This window comes from Oreochromis aureus, linkage group 12 (genome assembly GCF_013358895.1).
Source record: "Oreochromis aureus strain Israel breed Guangdong linkage group 12, ZZ_aureus, whole genome shotgun sequence".
In the NCBI taxonomy this organism is placed as follows: domain Eukaryota; kingdom Metazoa; phylum Chordata; class Actinopteri; order Cichliformes; family Cichlidae; genus Oreochromis; species Oreochromis aureus.
Genome location: NC_052953.1, coordinates 29,406,253 through 29,428,746, shown reverse-complemented (window position 1 = coordinate 29,428,746; position 22,494 = coordinate 29,406,253). Strand labels below are relative to the sequence as shown.

The 22,494-nt window shown below is 40.7% G+C and overlaps 1 protein-coding gene across 1 annotated transcript in view; it reads left to right on the top strand.

Annotated features, from left to right (window-relative positions):
- The first annotated feature begins 2,555 nt into the window (after positions 1-2,555).
- galnt9 (polypeptide N-acetylgalactosaminyltransferase 9) overlaps positions 2,556-22,494 on the top strand; it is a 99,038-nt gene continuing 79,099 nt past the window's right edge. The window contains exons 1-2 of the mRNA XM_031743673.2: positions 2,556-3,638; positions 16,292-16,472. Coding sequence (XP_031599533.1) covers positions 3,398-3,638; positions 16,292-16,472 — 422 coding nt within the window. The 5' untranslated portion in view covers positions 2,556-3,397. The remainder of the gene's footprint in view (positions 3,639-16,291; positions 16,473-22,494) is intronic.

Sequence of the window (22,494 nt, the reverse complement as noted above, 5' to 3'; positions counted from 1 at the left end):
CAGCAGATCAAGTGGTTATGCTGAAAGTGAAAGGTGTGAGTCATGATGATAGACACACAGGAAATTATTGCTCTTTAAACTGTTTTAGCATCATTCTTTTCATTACTTAGGTGGCCTTGGTTTTCTCCTACCCGATTTCCAGATGCATGAGGTAACTTTATTTTTTTTAGGAAGACAGCCCAAAATAGTGCACAGCAGGTTCACAAACAAAGTTGCAATTGAAAATGTAGCTGCTGAAATGCCGGGTATTTTCTAAGACCACAATAGACCTGAAAGGACCATAAACATGGTCACCTACAGTGGCTAGATCACCAATACTTATATCTCAACGTGGTACTGCTTGCTGATTAGGTTGTGGCAATTATGATTCAAGCAAAAACAAAAACAAACCCCAAACCACTTTCAAGTTAATACTCTTGTCTTGTTTGTTACCGTTTCCTTACACTTTATCCAGCACCTTTGCTTGTTGTAGCAAATGTCCACTGTGGGCAAAGGTCACTAGTTTTGAAAGGTAGACAAGTAAACTAGTTAGCTAGCATATATTTAAACTGAACATAAAATGTTCTGATGATGTTTTCAGTGCATTGTCATAAATGTCTTATAATAATACAGAAATATTTAATTCCCTTTAAGTAATGAAAAAATATTCTTTAAATTAAATTTCTTAAGTAATTATAGAAGCACGAGTGAAAGGTTTCTTTAAAAGCATGTGTTTATATTACCAGCAGACTGAAAGTATATTGATAAGCAGATTAAGTAGCACGTTTGAAATTGTGTTCATGTGATCTGCATTCACGGGGCTCATGAGGTGGTAACTATCATATAAAAACAGAAACTAAAGCAGTAGATATTTATGGCTTTCTTAACAGCACTACTAGACTCACACTCTTTTGTCTAGCTCATGCTCTCCCTCTGAATATGTTCGAGTGGCTTATGCAGAGACACTGAGTGGGATGACTGTGGTGTAGTTTGCAGTGACCCAGGTTAATATGGTTAAAACACTTGAGTGCCAGTGTCTGCAGTTACAGAGGCATGCAGGGTGCTGAATGCTGAAAACAAGTCTTCAGAGAGTCTTATAGGGGAGCGCGGGGAGCTGATATACAGTACTGTAGCTGCTGTATAAGCAGCTGTGCTTAGGCCTGCACGGTGCCTGAGGTGTCTGTAACAATGATTTCCCCACAGACTCTTTCTGCAAACTATGAATCAAAGCAGCACCTTGTGTGCACCTTATTATACATTCTATACAATGAAAATCCTTTTAAATGTCCTTGTTATGCAGACCTGGGAGCTGTAAGGCAATAGGAAGTATGCATTACCATCATCATCATCATCAGTATCATGACCACACAGGGAACAGTATGAGCCCTGCCTAAGCTTTGTTATTCTACCCTCTTAAAAGAAAAACTATTTTGGATTGCAGGAGCTTTGTGGAACAAATTAACCTCTCAAGGAAGTTTGTGCCTAGACTTATATGACAAGGTCTCGTTCTTTGAAAACACTAAAAATAAAAGCCCTCAAATCTGCTCTCAGAAAATCAGAACCGATTCCCTCTTGAAGACACGCACCATCAAGAAATGTGTATAAGTATAAAATAACTTACAAGCTCACGTTCATACCAAATGTCTTCCGACAAAGAAATGTGCAGACTATAGAGGCTTTACCTACCCTGGCACTATCTCGGTGTAGTGAAGCAGCAAACAAACTGAAGAGCACAGATCTGAGATCCTCTGGTGGGTGTGAAGTGGAATCAAAGTACTTCGGGCAGCCACTACCGTGTCTGGGTTTGCCTAATCAAGTAAAAGTACACAGAGAGCCCGAAGCTCTTTGTACGTGATTTACTGGAGCCATAATTCATTTGGAATTGGAGATGAGGAGCTGGCAATGGCAGGTTACAGTATGGAGTAGGAGTAATTTGAACTGAGTAATGATTAGAATCTGGATGGCTCTATAAAACAGATGTCCTTCAATATCTGTGGGTTTAATGTGGAGTTTCAGTCACCAGTGTGTGGTTTTGCTTGATTTTCTTTTCTTTATCTGGTTGGCAAAACCTCAAATTCTCTCCTGAGAGTGGATTTGTATTATAATAAACAAATGTTACATGCCTTTCTAATTCAAACATATACACATTTATTCTGTTTAGCTTGGCGTTAAAACTGTAGTCAAGCATGGGATTTGTGAAATGATCCCTATAGCCTACTTCTGAAGCAGAGCGTGTATGTATAGGAGTGCATGCATGCAACCTGAAACATTTGTGCGAATTGGTTAACCTATAGGCTCGGCCTTGTGAATAACATAGAGAAACCATTTAACACATCTTCACACAGATTTCCACAGCTCACCTGTACAGGGGGTGGGGTGGGGTGGGGTGGTGTAGATTGCTCTACCAAGTGGAAGTACACGCTGCTTCCTATTTATTTTATTCCGACACAACACTGCTTGTGAATATTCATGATTGTGTGCCTCTAAACGTCAGGACGCAGCGGTGGCTCTTCCTCCCTGACAGAGCGGGGAGGCTGAGAGAGGAGCGACAGCATGCCAGAGCCCGTATGCATCGCTCCCATCGACACCGAGCGTCGTTTGACTGCATTTGAGGGCAAATCTGCTCTCAACTCATCCCACGGTGCAGCGCCAAAGGAGGCAGCGATGGTCTGACGGGACACAAACACAGAAAGAGACTCGAAGGCAGAGAGAGAGAGAGAGAGAGAGAGAGAGAAGAAAAGAGAGAGGGGAGAAAGAGAAACGCCGCTTTGTTTTTGAAACGCGCACATACATACACACGCATATATATATATATATATATTTATTTATTTATTTGTTGGACATTGGATTCATATTTGCAGAGCGGGACGGATCGGGTGACCACAACGCCTTTGAGGAAGGAGATGCCACAGAGGAGCGGTGAGAGCTGTGCGACGCTTCAAAACCAGGGCTTTTCTTGCGCGATGGACGAGACATATTGATGCTAAGGAACTGGCGACTTACCACGTTGCGGACGAGAGATGTTTTGCAACTGCCGGGGGCTGCTCGGGAGGATGAATGCCTCCCCTGGCGTCATTTCTCGCTTGTAATATGTAGGTGAAGCGAGTGCAGCTGTTTGTCGGCTAGTGAAGCTCATAAAGCATCGCTCAGTGGTTGGAGCCGAGCTCCGGGGACGCTACTAACATTTCCCACCTTGTAAGTTCTATGTGACCGTTGCGGTGTCCCACTACGGAGCCTCCCGAGCTGTCCGTGGTGCTGAACGGATCAGCCAGCCCTTCGGGTCTCCACGAGTTGACCTTCTCCCCAGCGAGCACAGAAATCACCCCGCCGCAAGACACACTGTAAGGTGACAAAGGAGGCCACCACTCATGAGCTTTTGCCGGGCTTGACTGAGTCAGCCAGACAATATTCTCCTTTCATGGCTGTGGCACGCAAAATCAAAACTTTGCTGACCGTCAACATCTTAGTGTTTGTGGGGATTATACTGTTCTCGGTGTACTGCAGGATCCAGGACCGATCCGAGGAGCTCATCCAGATAGGGCGTATTTCTGACCAGAGGCTGCGAGCCAGGAATGGCAAAGTTTCCAACTTGGTGGACAGGCAGTCAATTCTCCAGAGGCTGGAGAGGCTGGAGGATGTGGTCTACAACCAGTTAAACGGTAGGAAACTGCTTGAAGTTCTTAGTTGTTAAATCCGTGATCTATGAAAGCAAACATTTTATATTTAGCACACAGGGAGTCCTTGTCAGCCAATTTATCGGGTAATAAGATGCGCTCAGGTGAGTTTGACCTGGACCGTGACTCATGCATTTTGTTTATTTATTTATTTATTTATTGTCAGTCTAGCATAATTTCTTTATTAAAAGCGCTTCGCTGTCACATAAATTAATGGCTATAGTATCAGACTTGCGCATTAAAAGGCTAATTATGCATTGTATACTTTTTGCATGTGCTTAAGCACAATTTATATCCGTGTTAATGTACTTCCCTGTGCTGTCACTGACCTCTTGTAAACTTCACATGAATTTCTAATAATTATCGAGGTCGGTGCAGAATCGCACTTGGAGAAAGTCTGTACGCCAGCAGCATTCCTGCCATTTCACTGGAAGCATCGCTGGTGAAATATGTCAGATTTAACTGGCAGTCTGCGTTTTGAAGGAGAGTCTAATGTTCTACCTCTAACACAATGACAGACTTTTACAGGATTTCATTACACGGGCATTAGTCTGTGGGTCAGATCTGGTCTCTTGACCACAGCAGAAATCTTTTTAAATCAGGTTATGTCTTACTCTGCCTTACTGTTTTATTTAATACATCTACGTGTTTTAAGCAGGAGAAGGTCGTGGTGAGTGAGTGGGCTTCAGAAGATTCTTGAAATGAATGAGGCATGACTACATCAGCCTCAGCCTCTATGTTTATGTGTACTTCATATATACATGCACACTTTCTACCAGTACTTTTTATTCTTATGAGCATCATTTTTCTTAAGGGAATTTCTGCAATTTTGATTCAAATGTTAAGTAGGAGAAGTCAATGGGCTTTTTGGTCAAAGGTTAAGCAACCACACGTCTAACCTATTTAAACGAGTTTAGCTAAAATATCCAGTGTCTTTCGCATTCCTGTAAGTGACTCTGCACCAAAAATATCTTTGAGTACTAAATAATTTTTTGGCAGTTTTTTTTTTTTTTTTTTTGCAATGAAAGAAACAGATTTGTTGAATTAAATGCTTTCTTCCCCAGAGTGCTCACTCACATAATAAGGGATAAGTGGGATCACAACTAATATGTTCTCGCATCCTGTGATTACCACAGGAGTGCTTTTCTACCTTGCGTCATGAACCGTACCAGATGCAGCTGACTTGATGATGACTCAGGGACGGCTAAACTTCAGCCTTTTGAAGAGCGCATCCAGTTTGGAACTCTGTATTCACAGTTATTTGGGCAACCTTTTCTCTCACTAGTACAGGAGGGATCTGTTTTTGATCCAGTGATGCCTCATCTACAAAGGCTCTTGTTTTCAAGCCAAATAATGAGAAGGCTGCATGGTAGACTGTTACACTGAGTTACTGATTTGTTTCTTGACACAATAGCTAAGGCTTAATGATAGAGGGCAGAGATTTCATCATAACCTTTTAATAGTTCAGCCTCCCGAAAGCCGTTTAACCCAGAAACTTTACAATAAAGACATGAACAATTTGAAGAAAGTAAGCATGTCTCTTTTGCCACTGAAGTTGCATTATTTTATCTTAACTCTATGGAGAAAGATTAAGAAGACAAAGTAGGGCAATCCATTGGACTGTTTCCTTTAAGACCCTCACCAATGAATATTATTTTTTTAACAGTGTTTAGTGATTTGGAACAGGTTTTATCCTATATTATCAACATGTGATTAACTGCGTGATAATTACCTGTGTGTACTGATTTTATTTAAGCTAAGTGTGAGTATTGCTGTCATTGGCGGTCCTGCTTCTTTCTCTCTGCTCCACATTCTGTTTTGCTTCTGTGTGCAACTTGAACAGCAAAACAGGGACACAGTTTTGTTTTAGTAAATTTTAATAGGTAGAACCTAGCCATTGCTTCAGGCACTTTGAATTTTCAGACGCACTCATATGATTTAGTTTGTCCTCTCTTAACACCATGCTGTGTTCAGGAACATCCTGATGTACAAGTGAAGCAATGTGCATAAGTGTGTTGTCCTCTCCCTTCCCCACTCCTGCTTAACATGCAAACATTTTAAGTGGTACAGGGCTTTCTAGTGGATGCTGTGGCAGGAGTGTGAGGTGGGAATTAATTTGCATATTCATAAAACTGTGCATACAAAATGAGGTAATGATGTGGAATTACATCAAGACCATTTCAAGGCATAAAGAGGTTATTTTCATGGAAAAAAATCTAAATATATATTTTTAATGATCAGAGATGAGTTTTCAGGTATTTCATGAATGCAGAGGGACTTGTCAGGTTAGGTGGTGAATGAGGACCCCAGATGGAGGTAGGGATCAAAATGAAAACAATCTTTTATTGGAGGCAAAACAGTAGAAAGAAATAAACTCCATGAACCAACATAGGAAGAATTAGGGGTTGCTCTAATAACTAGGAATCTGGCATAACCAGGGATGTTCTTGGTGACTGTGGTCCCAACATCATTGAGCTCCTCCCGTGTAGTTTTGTGCTAATCCAACACCTTGTAGTCTGTTCCAGCCTTGTGCAACTCCACAGTCTTGTCCCTGATGTCCTTTTACAGCTCTTTGGTTTCGGCCATGGTGGTAGAGAGGTTGGAATGAAAGAAATTTGTTCTGTGGACAAGTGTGCTTTATACATATAAGGAGCTGAGATCATGAGAATCTGTAATGGACTGATTCATTGTAATCTCTGTGCCACAGGGACACACAGCCAATCCATAGGATCCAGAATTCAGGATAGTCTGTAAGGGATCAAATACTTATTTTACCCACTGATATGATAAATATGCATTGTGTTGTTTTATGGATTTTCGGTTGATATTCGCTCTCTCTCCATTAAAATGAAACAACAATAAAAATGAGAGACTGTTAAGGTCTCTGTGAAAGTGTGCAAACTTACAAATTCAGCAGGGGATCAAATAATTATTTCCCCCAGTGGAGACAGGATGAAAGCGAGACAGTCAATACAGCGGAGTATCACTGCTACTGGGCTTGAGCACACAGTGTCTGCACAGATCTTGTTGACTGCGGGACTCAAGGTCAAACAACAGGCTTTTATACCAACACAAAATGTATTTTTCAGATTTTAAAGATGAGCTGCTGTCCCAGCTGAAAAAGTACGAGACGTACGTTGTCTTATTCCATAAGTGCGATGCATATTTGAGTCTTTGAATGCCGACTATGTCCTGTAAGGCGTGTTTCCTCTAAAGCTAGGCATGCGCTGTCAAAAGAGTCACATCAATTTCATAAAATATTCTCAGACCTGACTTGTCTTTGCTGCTGCACTGCTGAGTCCAAGTAGCTGGGGCACAATTTGCAGGTTTTTCACAAGTGTGCTGAAGAGGGGAACAAACCACAAAGTGCAGAGCTGGCACAGTTCCCTGCCTGCCAGGTATCATACAAAATATGACAGAACGAAAGCATTTTTTTGACCTTGGAGTGAGATTCTTTGATTAACAATGACACTGAGTGTCAGGCTGTTACACTGAATTTCAAATGGAGCTTCGCATGACAAGTTGCTGAATTCAACTGCAAAAGTACAGCTGTACAGTGTGACAAATGCAGATGTATTATTTGTAAATAATCTCTATGCGGTCCAAATCATAAACATCAATCCGTTTCGGTATAGTCATTTGTCTTAAGCAGAAGCAGGAGCGCACAGTGGATGGATGCTGACCGTCACAGGCCTTGCATGATTTTTCTTACACTCTTTAATGGCATTGTTGATCATATCCTCATATCCCAGGTCACTGGGCTTTTTTTCTAAACAGTGCAGAGACCACAAACTGTATTCTATGGCCACTGGGGATAACTATGGTGAGTGGAATCAACGCGCCAATAACTATTATCATGTCCAGCAGCGATATGAAGTAATCGCCCATTCCTCCTGTTGTTTATTGCCTACCTATGGCATGCCATGGCATATGCAGTACAGTCCAATTAGATTTGAAGGACATAAAAAACTCAGAGAATTCTTATTTCATGGTTGCCTGAAGAACGAGCACTAGACTCCCAACAAGAAAACAACGGTCAAGCTTTTCCAGCAGCCCATTCTGTGCAGAAATGAGTAACATGAGGGTTATCAGCAGCGTTGCTGTGCTGTGGATGCCACCAGCTTTGAGTAATCAGATGAGAGGTTTTAAGCTTGTTAACAAGCTTATGAAGTAGTGTTTTCGACTTAAGTACAACATTAGCACCGGTAAATACTTCCTTGCAGGTACTTAGCTGCTGAAGCCCTCTAAGTCTTACTGACTTAAATGCACAGTACACCCAGATATTGTTGGCCATTTAAAGATTTTCTTTTGACACTGTTAAAATGTTTTGTTTGGGGTGTTTTGGTCAATATTGAGATGGAAATCTTTTACTTTAGAGTTAGACATCCATCGTGAAGTCCTAATTTTCAGTAATTGTAGTGAGAAAAAAACTCCATGATTGCAAGATTAATTCATCCAGTGGAAAACTTGACTGTGACTTTCAAAGTTTATTTGGGAAAGAAACGTCGATTGATTGATATTCTATGTCCGTTTTGGCACAGCTGCAACAACTGCAAAAACAAACTAATTTGAATTATGTACTGTTCCCATTCACATGCTACATCATTTTGGCATTTATGAGATGTAGTGCACAGTATTGTAGGACTGTCAGCATAAGTAGTCTGAAAAAAATGTTCTGAGAAAACTGTGTCAAAAGCTAAATACAGCTCATGATTCAGAAGCTCGTAGAACCGCCTTTTGCAGCAACAACTTCAAGTAATATGTTTTGAGTTTTAAAGTATTAAGTCCACTCTTCTTTACGACATTGCTTCAGTTCATCGAGGTTTGAAGCTCTCTTAAGGTCCCACCACAGCACTTCAATCAGGTTGAGGTCTGGACTTTGACTGGGCCATTGCAGCAGCTTGATTATTTTCTTTTTCAGCCGTTCTGCTGTAGATTTCCTGCTGTGCTTGGGATCACTGTTTACACTAGAATCATTAGAATACTTGGTTATACACGGGAACTCATGGTCGACTCAATCACTGTAAGGTGTCCAGGTTCTGTGACTGCAAAAAAGCCTGAGATCTTATAAAGTTCTAAAAAGATATAGTAAATCTGATCTCATTTGCAGTTGAAGATGTCAACAGTTTTAAAAAATGTCTCTTCCTTTGCTTTTTGAAGGCAGAGGAAGACGCTGGTGAAACATTAGTTTATTTCAACAACTGAATTAATCAGTGAACTTTGGTCTATGGTGTCTTTTGAAATTTTTAATAATAAAAGTAATACATTTTATTTAAAAGCGCCTTTCAAGACACCCAAGGACACTTAACAATAGAGTAAAAACACATAATAGAACAAAGACAGAACGAAGAACAATAAAAACAAGATAAAATAAACAACCAATAAGGTCACAGTGAATATGCAGATTTGAACAGATAGATTTTTAGTTGAGATTTAAACTGGGGGAGAGAACCAATGTTTCTTATATCCGGGGGTAGAGAATTCCACAGCCTGGGAGCAGAGCAACTGAAAGCTCTGCTTCCCATGGTGCCGAGGCGGAAAGAAGTGCAGCAAGTTGAATAGAAGAAGAAGATCAAGTGAGCGGGCAGAAGAGGTAGTGCTAAACAGGTCAGAAAGGTAAGGAGGAGGAAGGTTATAAAGGGCCTTGAAAGTGAAAAGAAGAAGCTTGAATAGTATTCGGAATTTCACAGGGAGCCAGTGAAGTTCCTGAAGGATAGGGATGATGTGCTAGTAGGAGGGGGTTCTGGTAATAATGCAGGCAGCGGAGTTTTGAACCAGTTGAAGCTTGTGAAGGGAGTTTTGTGGAGACCATGTAAGAGAGAATTACAATAGTCAATGTAGGAAGTAATGTGGCTATGAACTAGAATGGAGGCAGACTGGATGGAAAGAGAATGGACGTAACTGGTTAATATTGCGTAGGTGGAAATAGGCAGAACAGGTGAGATCACTGATGTTAGGATTTTTATGGGATAGTGAGTTGTCAAGGATGACACCAAGGCTCTTATTCAGAGGTAAAGGGAAAACCGTGGAGTTCTCAATAGTGAGAGGACTACATAAACAAAACAAAGACAGTGCAACACCAGACAGAACAGAACAGACACAAGACGGTGCAGACACAACAGTGCAATAGAAATGTGCAAAAGACTGAGTGCTGTGCAAAAAGTAACTTGGTGTATGAAGGTGTTCATGTATGTGTGTATGAGATTGTTCAGATAAGTGCTTGGTAGTGACGTGTATGAATGTATGCTTGTGTTTGTCAGTCCAGTGGGAGAAGAAGGTGGGAGGGAGGAATCCGACCTGCAGGAGAGATATAATTGAGTATCATCAGGAAAACAATGAAAGTGAAGATCAAATTTAAGGAAAATGGTACCAAGAGGAAAAATGTTTATTATGAAGGGAAGACTGAACCTTGGGGTGCACCAGAAGTTACAAGGAATAAACAAGAGTGGAAGGAGATATGATTGGAATCAGGCTAGGTGTGTGTCGGAGATGCCAAGAGAGGAAAGTCTGTTTCGAAGGATGGAGTGAGAGATAGTGTCAAAGGCTCAGATCCAAAAGGACGAGAATGTTGAGCAGACCAAAGCCAACTCTGAGTAGAAGATCATTAGTGACTTTAAGTAAAACGTTTCTGTACTGTGACATCAGCGACTTTTGGTCATATTTGGTATCAAGAAAAGCAAACAAAAGGAGCTTATATTTTGCAAAACAAACACACAGCTTCAGCTGTTACATTCAAACATACTTGTGTTTTCACATAAACCCGTACAGAGCGGTTCAGTGTGGGGAGATTTCCAGAGCTTGACAATTGCTAAGCTGCTTGGATAACTATTGTTCCCAGAGGGGTTATAGTCAGTCAGCAATTGCAAGATTAAGGTATTTAAAAATAGGCTTATACAATACATCAATAAATCATATTTGGTTATTTTCATTCTGATTGTCTTACATTTGAACTGACTTGGACTGGACACCAATGAAAGTACCTGAAAGCCATTTGATTCGCTGCCTCTCTTCTTTTATCACCTTAGAGCAGAACTGCTCTAAAAATAAACTTCTTAAAAAAACAGAGGTGTTAGAGAGCCCATGTACTGCTATTGTGTCTACTGCTTTCCTCTGACCGCCACTGCAAGCATCATTGTTTAAGCTCAGCTGTTGTCCCAAAACTTACAGGCACACTGAGGCGCTTGTCATCAGCCATGCATGTCACTTCCTGCCTTTCCCCACTGCATAGGAGCTGATGGGATGGCAGCCTCACGGGTCCAGCTGTAGCACCAGATATGCTTCTTATCTATATGCCCAATTATAGGGAAAAATCTAACGCTGTTTATAGGCCAAGCCAGCTCAAACAAAGACTTGATGAGGATGGAGAAACAGCCCTCTCGCTCCCCTCCACGCTGGCATGCGCTTGGCGCTCAAACTCAATTTTAATGATACGTATCATGGTGCGCGTATACGTTTTGCAGCGTGTAATGGCGGTGGCTGCAGGGACATCACATCTCTGCGTGATGAATCCTGATGAAATGAATTATATTATAATAATGATATGTAGATGAGGCGCTGGTTGACAACACAGTTTCAGAAACAGATAACAATCAATTCTGCTCAGCCTTGAGGAATCACGATAACAAATTCAGCGGCTCACCTGACAATCAGCAGGCAGCCACAGACAATAATGTCAATTTCAAATGGAGCGAGCATCCCTCTTATTTATACTGCTGGCTTAGAGTCATGCAGTGATTACATTACCAACATTTAATGATGATATCCAGTGACTGAAGGGCATAGGCCAGTTTGCCAGGCTGGATAACTGATCATGTAAATTTTCTTCATGATTTCTTGATGCAGAACAGCTCCTACATCCTACGGAAAGGAGCTCCTCATGACTGGGTCCCATCTCAGTGTTGTAACATTCTGACACACTTCAAAGACTTTTTGCTATTTTTCCATCGACGACCTTATTCTTGCCTCATTTCATTGCACACTTTTAACCCGACCAACGCGGCAGTAAACATTTCAATGATTTATTTTATGCTTTATATCTGGAGTACATGAGCTATCGTCAGTGCTTTTGCATGTTTAGAGATAACTTAGTGGTCTAATTGGTATCAATTTCCAAATCGGAGTTCTCATCCTCTTAAGATGCCTGGCTCCCAGATTTAAACCAGTGCTTCTCCCAGCTCTCAGTGTTTCATAGATTTGTTTTGGCCTTTGAAGACTTTAAATCTCTTTAGAATGAGTTATTTTCCTCCTCTTCAAGAGATCACTGAAATCCTCCACCTCCCCTCAGCATCAATATTTAGAACTCTGCTGCATCACTTTGGACACGCTTAAAACCACTCATGCTCTTAAATCATTTATTAAAAATGGGGTCATCTTTGAATTTGAGACTCTTTCTTGTGAAGGCCACATTGGAGTCATTCTGAAGGTTGTTAGATAATTTATAACTGTTGTGGCTCTTACTGTGTCATGTCAGATGGTTTTGGACAAACGGGTTGCGAGGAAAGAGCGCAGAGACGGGTACAAGCTGGGACACAATGAGACTGAAACCGGCGCATGTCGTCGCAGATGAGCCACATTGCGCTGATCCTTTGGATGGGAGTGAGGCCTGAGTGGGAGAAGCAGATGCTGGGCTGTAATTGCCTCAAAGTGAAGTGGTGAGAGTGCAACGGCGCTGCTTGAAGGGCTACTACCGCTTCAGAAACAGTGAATGGGAGAGAAGCTCGCGGAAAATGTGAAATTTAATTTTTTATGCTGGAATATTAGTTTTCATTCACAAGAGTTTCACATTGTGTTGTGAGCTTTTAGTCATTGTCATTTTTTCCTTTTTTTTGACCAGAATACAAGAGCCTACTAGCTGGATGCTTTTATACAAAGTACCCTGCAGGATCATGTGTACATACATTTTTAACTTGTGTAGACGCTGTGGATGGAGAGCTTTTAGTCCTCACAATGTTGGTACCGTGCTCTACCCACAGACAAACAGTCTAGGTATTTCTTTCAGATAAGCTTTCTATCTGAAAGCAGTGCATTTTTGGAAAGAAAATTTGCTGTGCAACAGAAGCATGTGGCTTTTGCCCTTGATAAATGTATGCATATTCAAGTAATTTCTTCCAAACCAATTTTACACGAAAAGACACCAAACTCTAGAAAACTTGATGAATGAATCACTGCCAATGAAAGCTATTTTACTATATGAAGTGATCTCTGGAGCAACATCAGCAGCTACATTTAAAAAGAAAATCTAAAGATCATTAAAGCTTGTTGCTGTACAGTTTACATGTCAGCAATCCAACCTTTTGCTGAAACGCTAACAGACAGACAACAGCGGATCAGACTTTAAGGTCTCATCCCATAAAGGAACCTTCAATCAGACCGAGGCAGCTGTAGACAGGTGGGAAGCAAAAAATAACGCAGTGACCAGAAAACAAAGCTGGCAGGAGTTGTCCTGCTTCCAAGACACACGCAGAGACAGAGAGGCCCTCCAGACTTGAGACTCTGGCTCTGGAGGCGATCTGTGTTATTGTGTGACACGGGCAGCTATGACAGATGGCTTGTCCGTGACGTGAACCCCACCCATACTTGTCAAAATGCCACCACATTGGCTGGTGTCGGGCATGCTAAATCCCTCTCGTGGGAGAAGTCGGTTTGCAACCATTCAGCTCCAATTACAAATCTTCAGTCGCACCCGAGGATTTGAGGCCATCCAAATATGGTGATTACTCCTCAGTTCCTGGAGGGGGTGAAGCTGAGAGCTGAGCTCTTCATCGGTATGCGCTGTTTGCTTACTGTCTGTGTGTCCATCTGTTGATATGGAGAACAGACGCAGCTCGATTATTCTGTGGAGGCCACAGTGGAAGCTTGGCTCGCATAACAATTATCTGACATTATCCCACAGTTTCATGGAATTTTAAATAGTCAAACAATAGTGAAGGCTGGCACGGACGCATGACAACATGTCCTTATAACAGTTTCTTTGTAGTTTAGACACTGCACAAAAATTATTTTTGGAGGGTGGGCGCTGTTAATGGGAGTTTTGCAATGCGGGCTTTTTAATCTTCCCATGGCAAAGATTTATATTGTATTTCTCCCGAGAAAAACACTGAATATAACAATCGCTATTTTACAAACATGGAGATTGCTTGCACCATAAAAATTGCAGTGTTTGTAAGCCTATAAATGAGGACAACAATCATGTCCTCATATTAAGATTTTTTTTCCTGTGATGCCATCAAAGCATTACTATGTGCAATTAAACGTACAGTGCAGAGTTCTCCAACCTGATGACAGATTTTCAGCAGAGCCAAAATGCTTCTAGTAATGGCTGAAGTGGAAATATAGCTGGCTCAGGGCAGCTGCTTGTGACCCAGGAGGGTTTGGATTTTCAAAAGTCAGAAACTCGGTCCCACCTCAGTATTTTACAGTACTGTGGAGGTCTGAACATGCACTTTTTCCCCCCCTCAGCCGAGATTTCACTTTTGACACCGCACCGCATTTTTCTCCATCGCTTTCTGAAAATGTCAGTGTCACAGCACCAAAGCGACGGCTCGTTAAACACAGTCATGAGTCATTTTAATAAGAGCAGAAGGGTGGTTTGAGTCCGGTGCTGAATTTAGCTGTGTTAGACCGAAGGAGCATACTGTAACACGACTGAGGCTGAGCGAGAACGGGCTCCCATTCACTGCTAAGCACGCAGCCAGGCAATCTGGCCACTCTTCGGGCTCTTTGTGAGATAAAAGGACCTGCATGGAACAAGCGCTGTTTGAATAACCACTCCACGGTCGTGGTACTGCTGCACACATGCTCCCAGAATGCTTCTATAATTAGCTGAATAGAGCCATTAGGTGTTCAGTGCAACATCTGGTGTGGCCTTGTTGAATCAAAGGTTTCTGAAAGAATCAGTCATTTTAAATCTACAAGAACAAACTAAGACTTCAAGACAGTAAAGTTGTGCATGATCATATCAGAATATTTTTTATACAAATTGATGGATTTTTTTAAGGAGAAAAAAAAACTACGAATGTGTTTCTAAAATAGCATCATTAATGCATTTTTTACATCTATGCTACCACCAGCTGTTCAGCTGATTCACAGTGAAGACCCATATATAAAATCATGCATACAATCATTTGACACATGCTTGCAAAGCCGTGAGCTACCACGTGTGTTCTCTAAGCAAATTAAAAATAGTACAATCAGAACAAATGCTTCTGTGATGTGTTCACAGCAGTCCACACACATGTCCACAATGGAGATTAACTCCAGCTTTAGACCGGATGGAATGTCAGGCTGAAGATGGAAACCGAGTGTAACGGCTTGACATCGACTCCACGGTGATCATGCCAGATTTGAATTTGTCCCAAATTGTCTTTTGCCGATATTTCAGTAGGATTGCAAGATTTTTTTTCTTCCTGTGAAGGTTTTGCTTCTGTTATTTCTCGTATCATTTCAGATAACTGGTATCAACCTCAGACAGAGTTGTTAATTAGTCTGCCATCTTTGTGATCTTAATTAAAAGGAAACCCTCTTAGAGTTCTCATGCAATATGGGGAGGAAAGGGAATGCTTCTGAAGTCTGAAAACCACAGACTAGTGCAATGGTTTGCAAGAAGCGTGAAAATCATTGATAGTTTATAATAACTGAAAAGAAATCCCGGAACTCTAAGATGTGAGGGATTTAAAGACACGAATTTGGTCAAATTAACACTATTAAAAGTCCTGCTGTTTTTAAAAAGCTAAGAAACAAGTATCTGAAAGTGACTTGCGGACTGCGTTCCTCACTGGAGTCTCAAGGAGGTCCCAACATCTTTGTTGTCATGATTTTTTTTAAAGTTGTTTATGATGTGGTGCCGATGTTTTTAAAGTGCATCCTGCATATTTATCTGGAGCATATTGTGTTTTGGATGTTGTTAAAAAGGCATCCACACAATATTTTGATCCAGTGAAAGTTATTCACAAAATTCTAAACTCTGTTGTCTCTGCAGTAGTAATTTTAGGTTTTTATTTATTTATTTTGTTGTCTGTCAAACACTGAATCGAGAGCTTTTTAACAATAAAAGGAGGAACATTTTAATCTGAATGTACAAACAAAAAGACAATGCATATCTAGCTTTATAATACGGAGCTTTGATTTGATGACATCAAAGTGATATGCATTAATAAAATGGTAACCCGTACAAAACGCATCGGTAACCCAGGTAAAACTATAATCATTATCCTTCTCAGTGTGGGTTTCAGAGAGTTTTTCCTTTCACAGTTGATTAACCACTGACAGTTTCATGCCTGCTGTTCCATATGTGACCTAAGGTTGTGCACTATAAATTCTGTCTGGTGTCTGTTGTAGAGTTGGCCCTTCTGCCACTGTGTCTCTCACTGTGTCGCTCTTCTTTGCTCTTCCCTGTGACGTCTGTTTCGGTGTGGGTGTTTTGCAGCTTCTTCATTGACAGACACTATAATGGTACCCTATAGATGAGCCCCGCTGGGTCTCAGAGCTGCCATGCACCAGTTTCTTCACACTGCTAGGCAATGTCAATCACCTGCCCCCTCTTCTCACCTGTCTATGTCTGCTCTGTGTCTGTATGTGTGTGTTGGAATTCATGGCTACATCTGTATAATTGTCTGTCGCGTGTGTTATTTTCTTGGCAGGTTTAGCGAAGCCCATGGGGCTGGTGGAAGGGCCCGGAGGCCTCGGCCAGGGGGGAGCTGCTGCCACTCTGGGAGAAGATAGCCGCGATGCCGAAAGGAAGTATGAGGAGTATGGCTACAATGCTCAGCTCAGTGATCGTATCTCCCTGGACAGGAGCATCCCAGACTACAGGCCTAAGAAGTATGTCTGCCTGTGTTTCTGCTCATTTTATGTCATGTACATTCTTCTTCCAGCTACAGCTCAACACCTGTTTTTTTCCCCCTGTGGATGGTTCTGTAGCCTTCAAAAAAGACTCGTTTTAGGTTTGGTCGGCTTTATTTTTTTATTGCATGCAATGTAAGGCAGAACTTACATTATCATTGAGTGTATTGTGCATTTTTCCTTGTCCTCTTCTTTTATTTATATATATATATATATATATATATATATATATATATATATATATATATATGTATGTATATATATATATATATACACATATATATATATATTTTTTTAAACCAGTGTTTTGGTTATCCTCTGCAACATTTACTGTGCAAAGTTGAAACAGATTGCAATACAAGTAGTGTTAGAATTGATAAACTGTATAAATATAGCCTGGGGCTAAGGATTAGTGGACTTTGCAAGAGCTTCTTGCAGGTTCAGGTGAGGTCAAAAGTGCTGGGAACAGTCATGTTTTTGTAATACTTTCTTAAAGTCAGAAAGTCACATGTGGATGTGTTCTGACTCAGCTTCTGGGTGCAGGCCTCCACTGTTTTAGATGTTTTTGAATAGACAGCTTTGTGTCAGCAGTATTTCTGTGTAGCATGTCTTTAAGCTAAGGGTTTAAAAGCTCACAGTGTGCACTACAGCCTCCAGGCTCACTCTGTCCTGAACATCAAAAATTTAAACACCTCAGAAAGAAACAGTCTTAGGCTAAGTTGTAGCATTTCCACATGTTAAATACTGACCCCTGGATCTTTACCTTATGCTGGGCTCACACTGTGCGATTTTTGGCCCATTTTGAGCCGATTTTTGAGTCGTGCGACCGTTTTGGTGATCGGCCCGAGTTTGTCCTTCATCGTGCGTCGTGCATCGTGTAGTATACGTGGGGTAACGAGAAGCGATTAACACCTCATGACCAGCTCCCGATCATCAATCGCTTGGTCAGGAGGATTTCAAATCCTCGCGACCGTTGTGAGGGTGTCACCGCAGCTTCTCACACTGCGCACGCGCAAACACAAATGTCAGCGAAAAAGACGGCGCAGCACGGCAGTGCAGCGTGTGATCTGGACACAAGCGATGGAGGCACAACTTGTAGAACTTTGGAAAGCTCACCCGAGCCTTTTCGATGTGGCCTCACAAAATTATCACGACCACAACAACCGTGAAAATAGTTGGATCTACACTGCTGCTCAATCACAGCTGCCTGATCAATGTTTTTCATAAAGTTGACGGTGGTGGTGTGCGTGTCTGTGTGAGTGAAAGACAGAGGCAGAGCGAGCGACAGAATTTCTGTTATAACCTTCATTTTATGAACGCACAGTTTGAGCACTCAGGTCGCATCAGAGCATCGGGCCGTATAGTGTGAGACCCTGCATCGTGACCTATGAACTTCTAACCCTGCGAGTCAATCGTACAGTTTGAGCAGGAGCTGAATCGCGCGACTGAAAAAATCGCACAGTGTGAGCCCGGCATTAGTCTTAGCTGACCTTAGCTGATGTTTTTCCTGTTTTGTGTCTTTTTTTCCTGCCATAAAATGGTATTGGTCTGTGCTGTGCAGGCACCCAGGTGGAGCGACCTTCAGCTTTTGAGAGCAATTTAACTGTAAATGTATATTAGCCATATAATAGCTCTGTAGATTACACAGATTTTATATGTAGTCATGCAACAGACTGGCAAACTGTCCAGGGTGTACCATACCTCTCACCCAATGAGTGCTGGGATAGGCTCAGCCCAGTTGTGACCCTGAAGCAGAAGAAAATGGATGGATGCATAGAGTCTGTGGAAGCTAGCAATGAGGTAACAGATCATTATATATTAACTAGCCAAACTTAACTAAGCCTCTATAGCATGCTGTTACATAGTTTTAGCTCATATTTTCTTTAGATCGATAGATGTAGCAGTGCTGTACATTTTTCTTTTTTTGTTTTGCTATGTGACGTTATATCATCTTTGATGTCAACTAGCTAGCTGATGTAACATCTAGCTAACTCAAACTACTAAATCGTCTTTTTTGTGCATGCCTGGACATTATGCTTTGTTGTTTCACCCGGAAAAAATGGCACATTGATCATTTCACTGGAGTCAAAAGAATTTGGACCATTTTTAACCCTCGGTAGTTTCTCTTGCTTAATATTAGGAATTGAAGGAGGTTTTGGAAAGAAACTAACTAATCACGTTAAGATAAAAAGCCAATTCCACTGCCAGCATGCATGTATAAGCTTAAAGTGAGACACAGCATGTTCCCTCAAAGTGTACTTTTATGTATTTTCAGAAATTCTTCCACAAAACACTGGACCCACTGTACTCAGTACCTGCTGTAGGCTAGTTGATGAGATGTCATGTAGGCCAAAAATGGTCTCATGCCAGTTTTCATATTAAATAGAAAACTGCTAATGTCACTCTTGTAAATTTAATGGCAACCAGCGGGAGAAATTCCTGTGGTTTATATCATTAATTTTGCACTGGCTGCACTGAATGTCCTATTAGCACATGGCATGTAGTAAACTTGCCCCAAATTTAAATGAGGAGCCTCATAATCCAGCTATTTTTGTTTCCTAATAATATATAATATAATTTTGCAAAAAGTACATTTCTACTGTATTTATGGGGCGTGACATGAAAGCACATTGCTAGACATGCCTAACATGACAGGAAGTGCATAAGATGAAAGCAACGTTTGAGCAGTTTTAATGTTAAAATGTAGATTTTATTTTCTTTGCAAAAGAAACCCAGCAGACACCCAACAATGAGCCTTAATTTTCCTTTTTTGATGTTAAATTTTATATTTAGAAAGTGAATTATAATTATGAAACAATAGGAGGTGGAGGAGATGGCTCGGGTTTTGGGGGATAATCGGGGCTGTCAGTGGCGCTGATATCACACAATGTCAAAGAACAATGGTGACAGGCAGAAACACAGAGAAGAAATTTGACAGCCCAGAGAGGGTTTTAGTGTGGATAGCTAATCATTTCATCCATGCTACTTTGTTTTAAGTTCTTTTTCACGCCCAGAAAAATTAGACAAGGGTGGAACTGGAAGGAGGAGATTGGGTTAAAAAGAGCTTATTAATTAATAAAGTTAGCTAGGACAGCCTCTGGAATAGAGAGGTTTTATTTTAGTAGAGAAATTAAAAGGGTTGGCTGGTTGTTGGAGGGCTGCAAGATTTTAAAAAAAAGTGTGTGTGTGGATGGTTTGGTTTCCAGTTTAAAATGATGCTGCCTTTATTAGTGTTAGTATTCAGATGCTTATTGGTGTTTGGATTTTGTGCTACTTCCATCACTGATCAGATGCTGCCAGCTTTTCTTCATCCGCTTTCCTCCTTCTCTACCTGTGTTTATGTGTCCATATATTAATGCATGTATTTTCACAATTCTTCACCCTCATATACCCATATCCACAAAGACATTCTCAGACTCCAAAAATAAATAAACAATGTCAAACTAGATAAAGCTTTTGTCATTATTTTTTTTTTTTAGAAACTGCATGAAAATCAATACAGTGGAAAGTGAATGTAGTTTTTTTTTTTCCTTTTCTGTTTATGTCACTGAAGTCGCACTTTGAAGAACAATAGAAACATCGAAGTGGCGCTCTGAGCATGTGAAAGAATTGTTTGGAGGAATAAAATATTGCGTGTGCAATCAACACAGCAATGCAACAGCCAGCATTGTTGTGGCACTAGTGGTTGTGGATTTCTTTGTTGCCTTCACACGTTGTCTTTCTAGTGTTTTTGTCCAGAAGTTTTCAGTTTTTTTTAAGGCTCTTAAGGCTTTGAGAAGATTTCTGCCTCAGACTACACAGCTGCACTGCTTTAGAGCAGGGACCTTGTTCTAGCCTCCTTTTAAAGTGGTGTGACACCAAAGCTAATCTAGAACTGAATGTATGACTAAGACTTCAGTTGCTGTAATGTACACTAAATCTAATGAACTCTTAAGATTTATATAAGCAGTGACCTGGAAAACATGTTTACATCAATCCGCAAATCAGAAAGTAGTACGTGCTTTTGTTCTACTTATTGTTTCTCAGCAGCGTCTGATTACAGTTAATGAAAAAATATTAACACCTAGAAACTATCCAATGTTAATATTATGATAAAAGACTTTTTGCCTCATGTTTCTACCTGGTAATTGTTATTCGTTGTTGAAGGGTGAGTTGCAGTTTAATAATGCAATAATTATGATAATGAATAATGCTGAATCTTTTTTTTCACTGCATTTGCAGCTCTTGAGCTTGTAGGATTAGAGGACAGAGCCTATGAAGCAGTAAAGTTTAGCATGCTTAGGGGGTTTTTTATGACAGAAATGACATTTTCAGCAAAACTGTCTAAACACTGACACACATATCACTTCTTTTGACTATATTAGTAACGTGACATATGGTTAGCCATACAGTGTGTCAGTCACCTGTCACAATAGAAGCATGCCTTGAATCATACCAGTGGTAGACTATATTGCTCAAATGTTAGGAAATACTGTATGGGAATAATATTCATGTATCTGTTTAATTTCTGTTTGGTTACAGACTCAAAAACAATATACATTAGGTTGATTAAAATACAGTGAAAATACAGGACTTTCATTTTTATAGATGCAGTCAATAAGTTTCAAGGGTCTCCTGTGTTAAAGTACAACACATTGTAACCTCATCCTTGTATCCTCCCTACATGGACTCTGTGGTTGTGTAACCACTTCACCTTCTTTTCGCTGACCATATTTATAATGGTTGCTTTTGTGTACTGTCTCAATGAATATAATTATGTGCTATAATAACATGATTGAATAAATGACCTGTTAGGTTGTTTTTTAAAGGGAGAACACTCTCAACTATCCATGTAGCACCCACTGGCTCTGTTCCACTTGTGAAGACGTATTGCTTCAATCACCAGTTTTCTCAAACTTGATCATGAACAAAATGTATAAATGCATGAAGGTCTCCATCTTAGTTAACTTGTAGTCTGTGTATCTTATTGAGAAACAGTTGCCGTATTATTATAATGATGATCTGCAGTTTATTGGAAGAGATAAACATAGAGGCCGCTTCCTCGAGGTCTTTCTAGTTCCAACCTCTCCTACACCCATCGTCTGATCTATTATCTCTGTGATTCTCAAATCCCCTTTCAAATTATCTATTGTTATGGAAAGTTATACATTTTTACACTCAGAATTTATTAAATTAAAATGTAAAATTAAATCCACATTGGACCACAGCTTGTACTGTAGTGTGTGCAGTGCAGCTTTGCTGACACATTTTCTCCCCCAACATAATATTGCTGAAGGAACTGCTTGCTTCTTGTCTTTTTCCCTCCCAGGTCCACTTGGTGGAATATTTTGTTTCACTCGTTCTGTCTCGATGAAACTTGCTCACAAACAAAGCACAATTCTTATACAGCAATTGAGAGGTGTTGATTAAGCCTAGGAAGCTGAACAGATTTGTTTGTCAGAGTGAGAAAGTTTGTAAGTTTGTCTGTTTCAGAGAGTTTAGTGATTGCTGCATCAGGAAAGCTCACAGAAATATATTGGAAGGTTCGGGTATAAAAACCTATTAAAGAAAGGACCACTGGCTTCCTGCTTTAGGTGGCTGCACCAGCCGTGTGCAAGAGAGTTACATATTTCTGATTTCTAATTCAGATTCAGTAATTATATCCTGCCGGCAAAAGGTGACTGCCGCAGTACCGACGTGAGGTTAAATGCAGGAACCAGGCACCTCCTGTCTAATGGGCTTTTAATTGAGCAGAAGCCATTGAGCAGAGAGGACTTTGATGACTACAGGGAAGCAAAGTCCACCACCATAACCAAAAGAATCTACACATTTCCAAGCCCTCTCTTTTTAAACCTGCCTGTCGACAGCAAAACCAATTCATAATAATACAGCAGCGTTTGTGTCTCTCCCAAAAACCTGTAATCCCCGCTCGCCACCTGCTTGTCTGTATTTCTTCTTTCTGCCCTTCTTTCTGCAAGTGACATTCTTAACTGAAATACCAAAGGACTTAAGTAGGATCTAT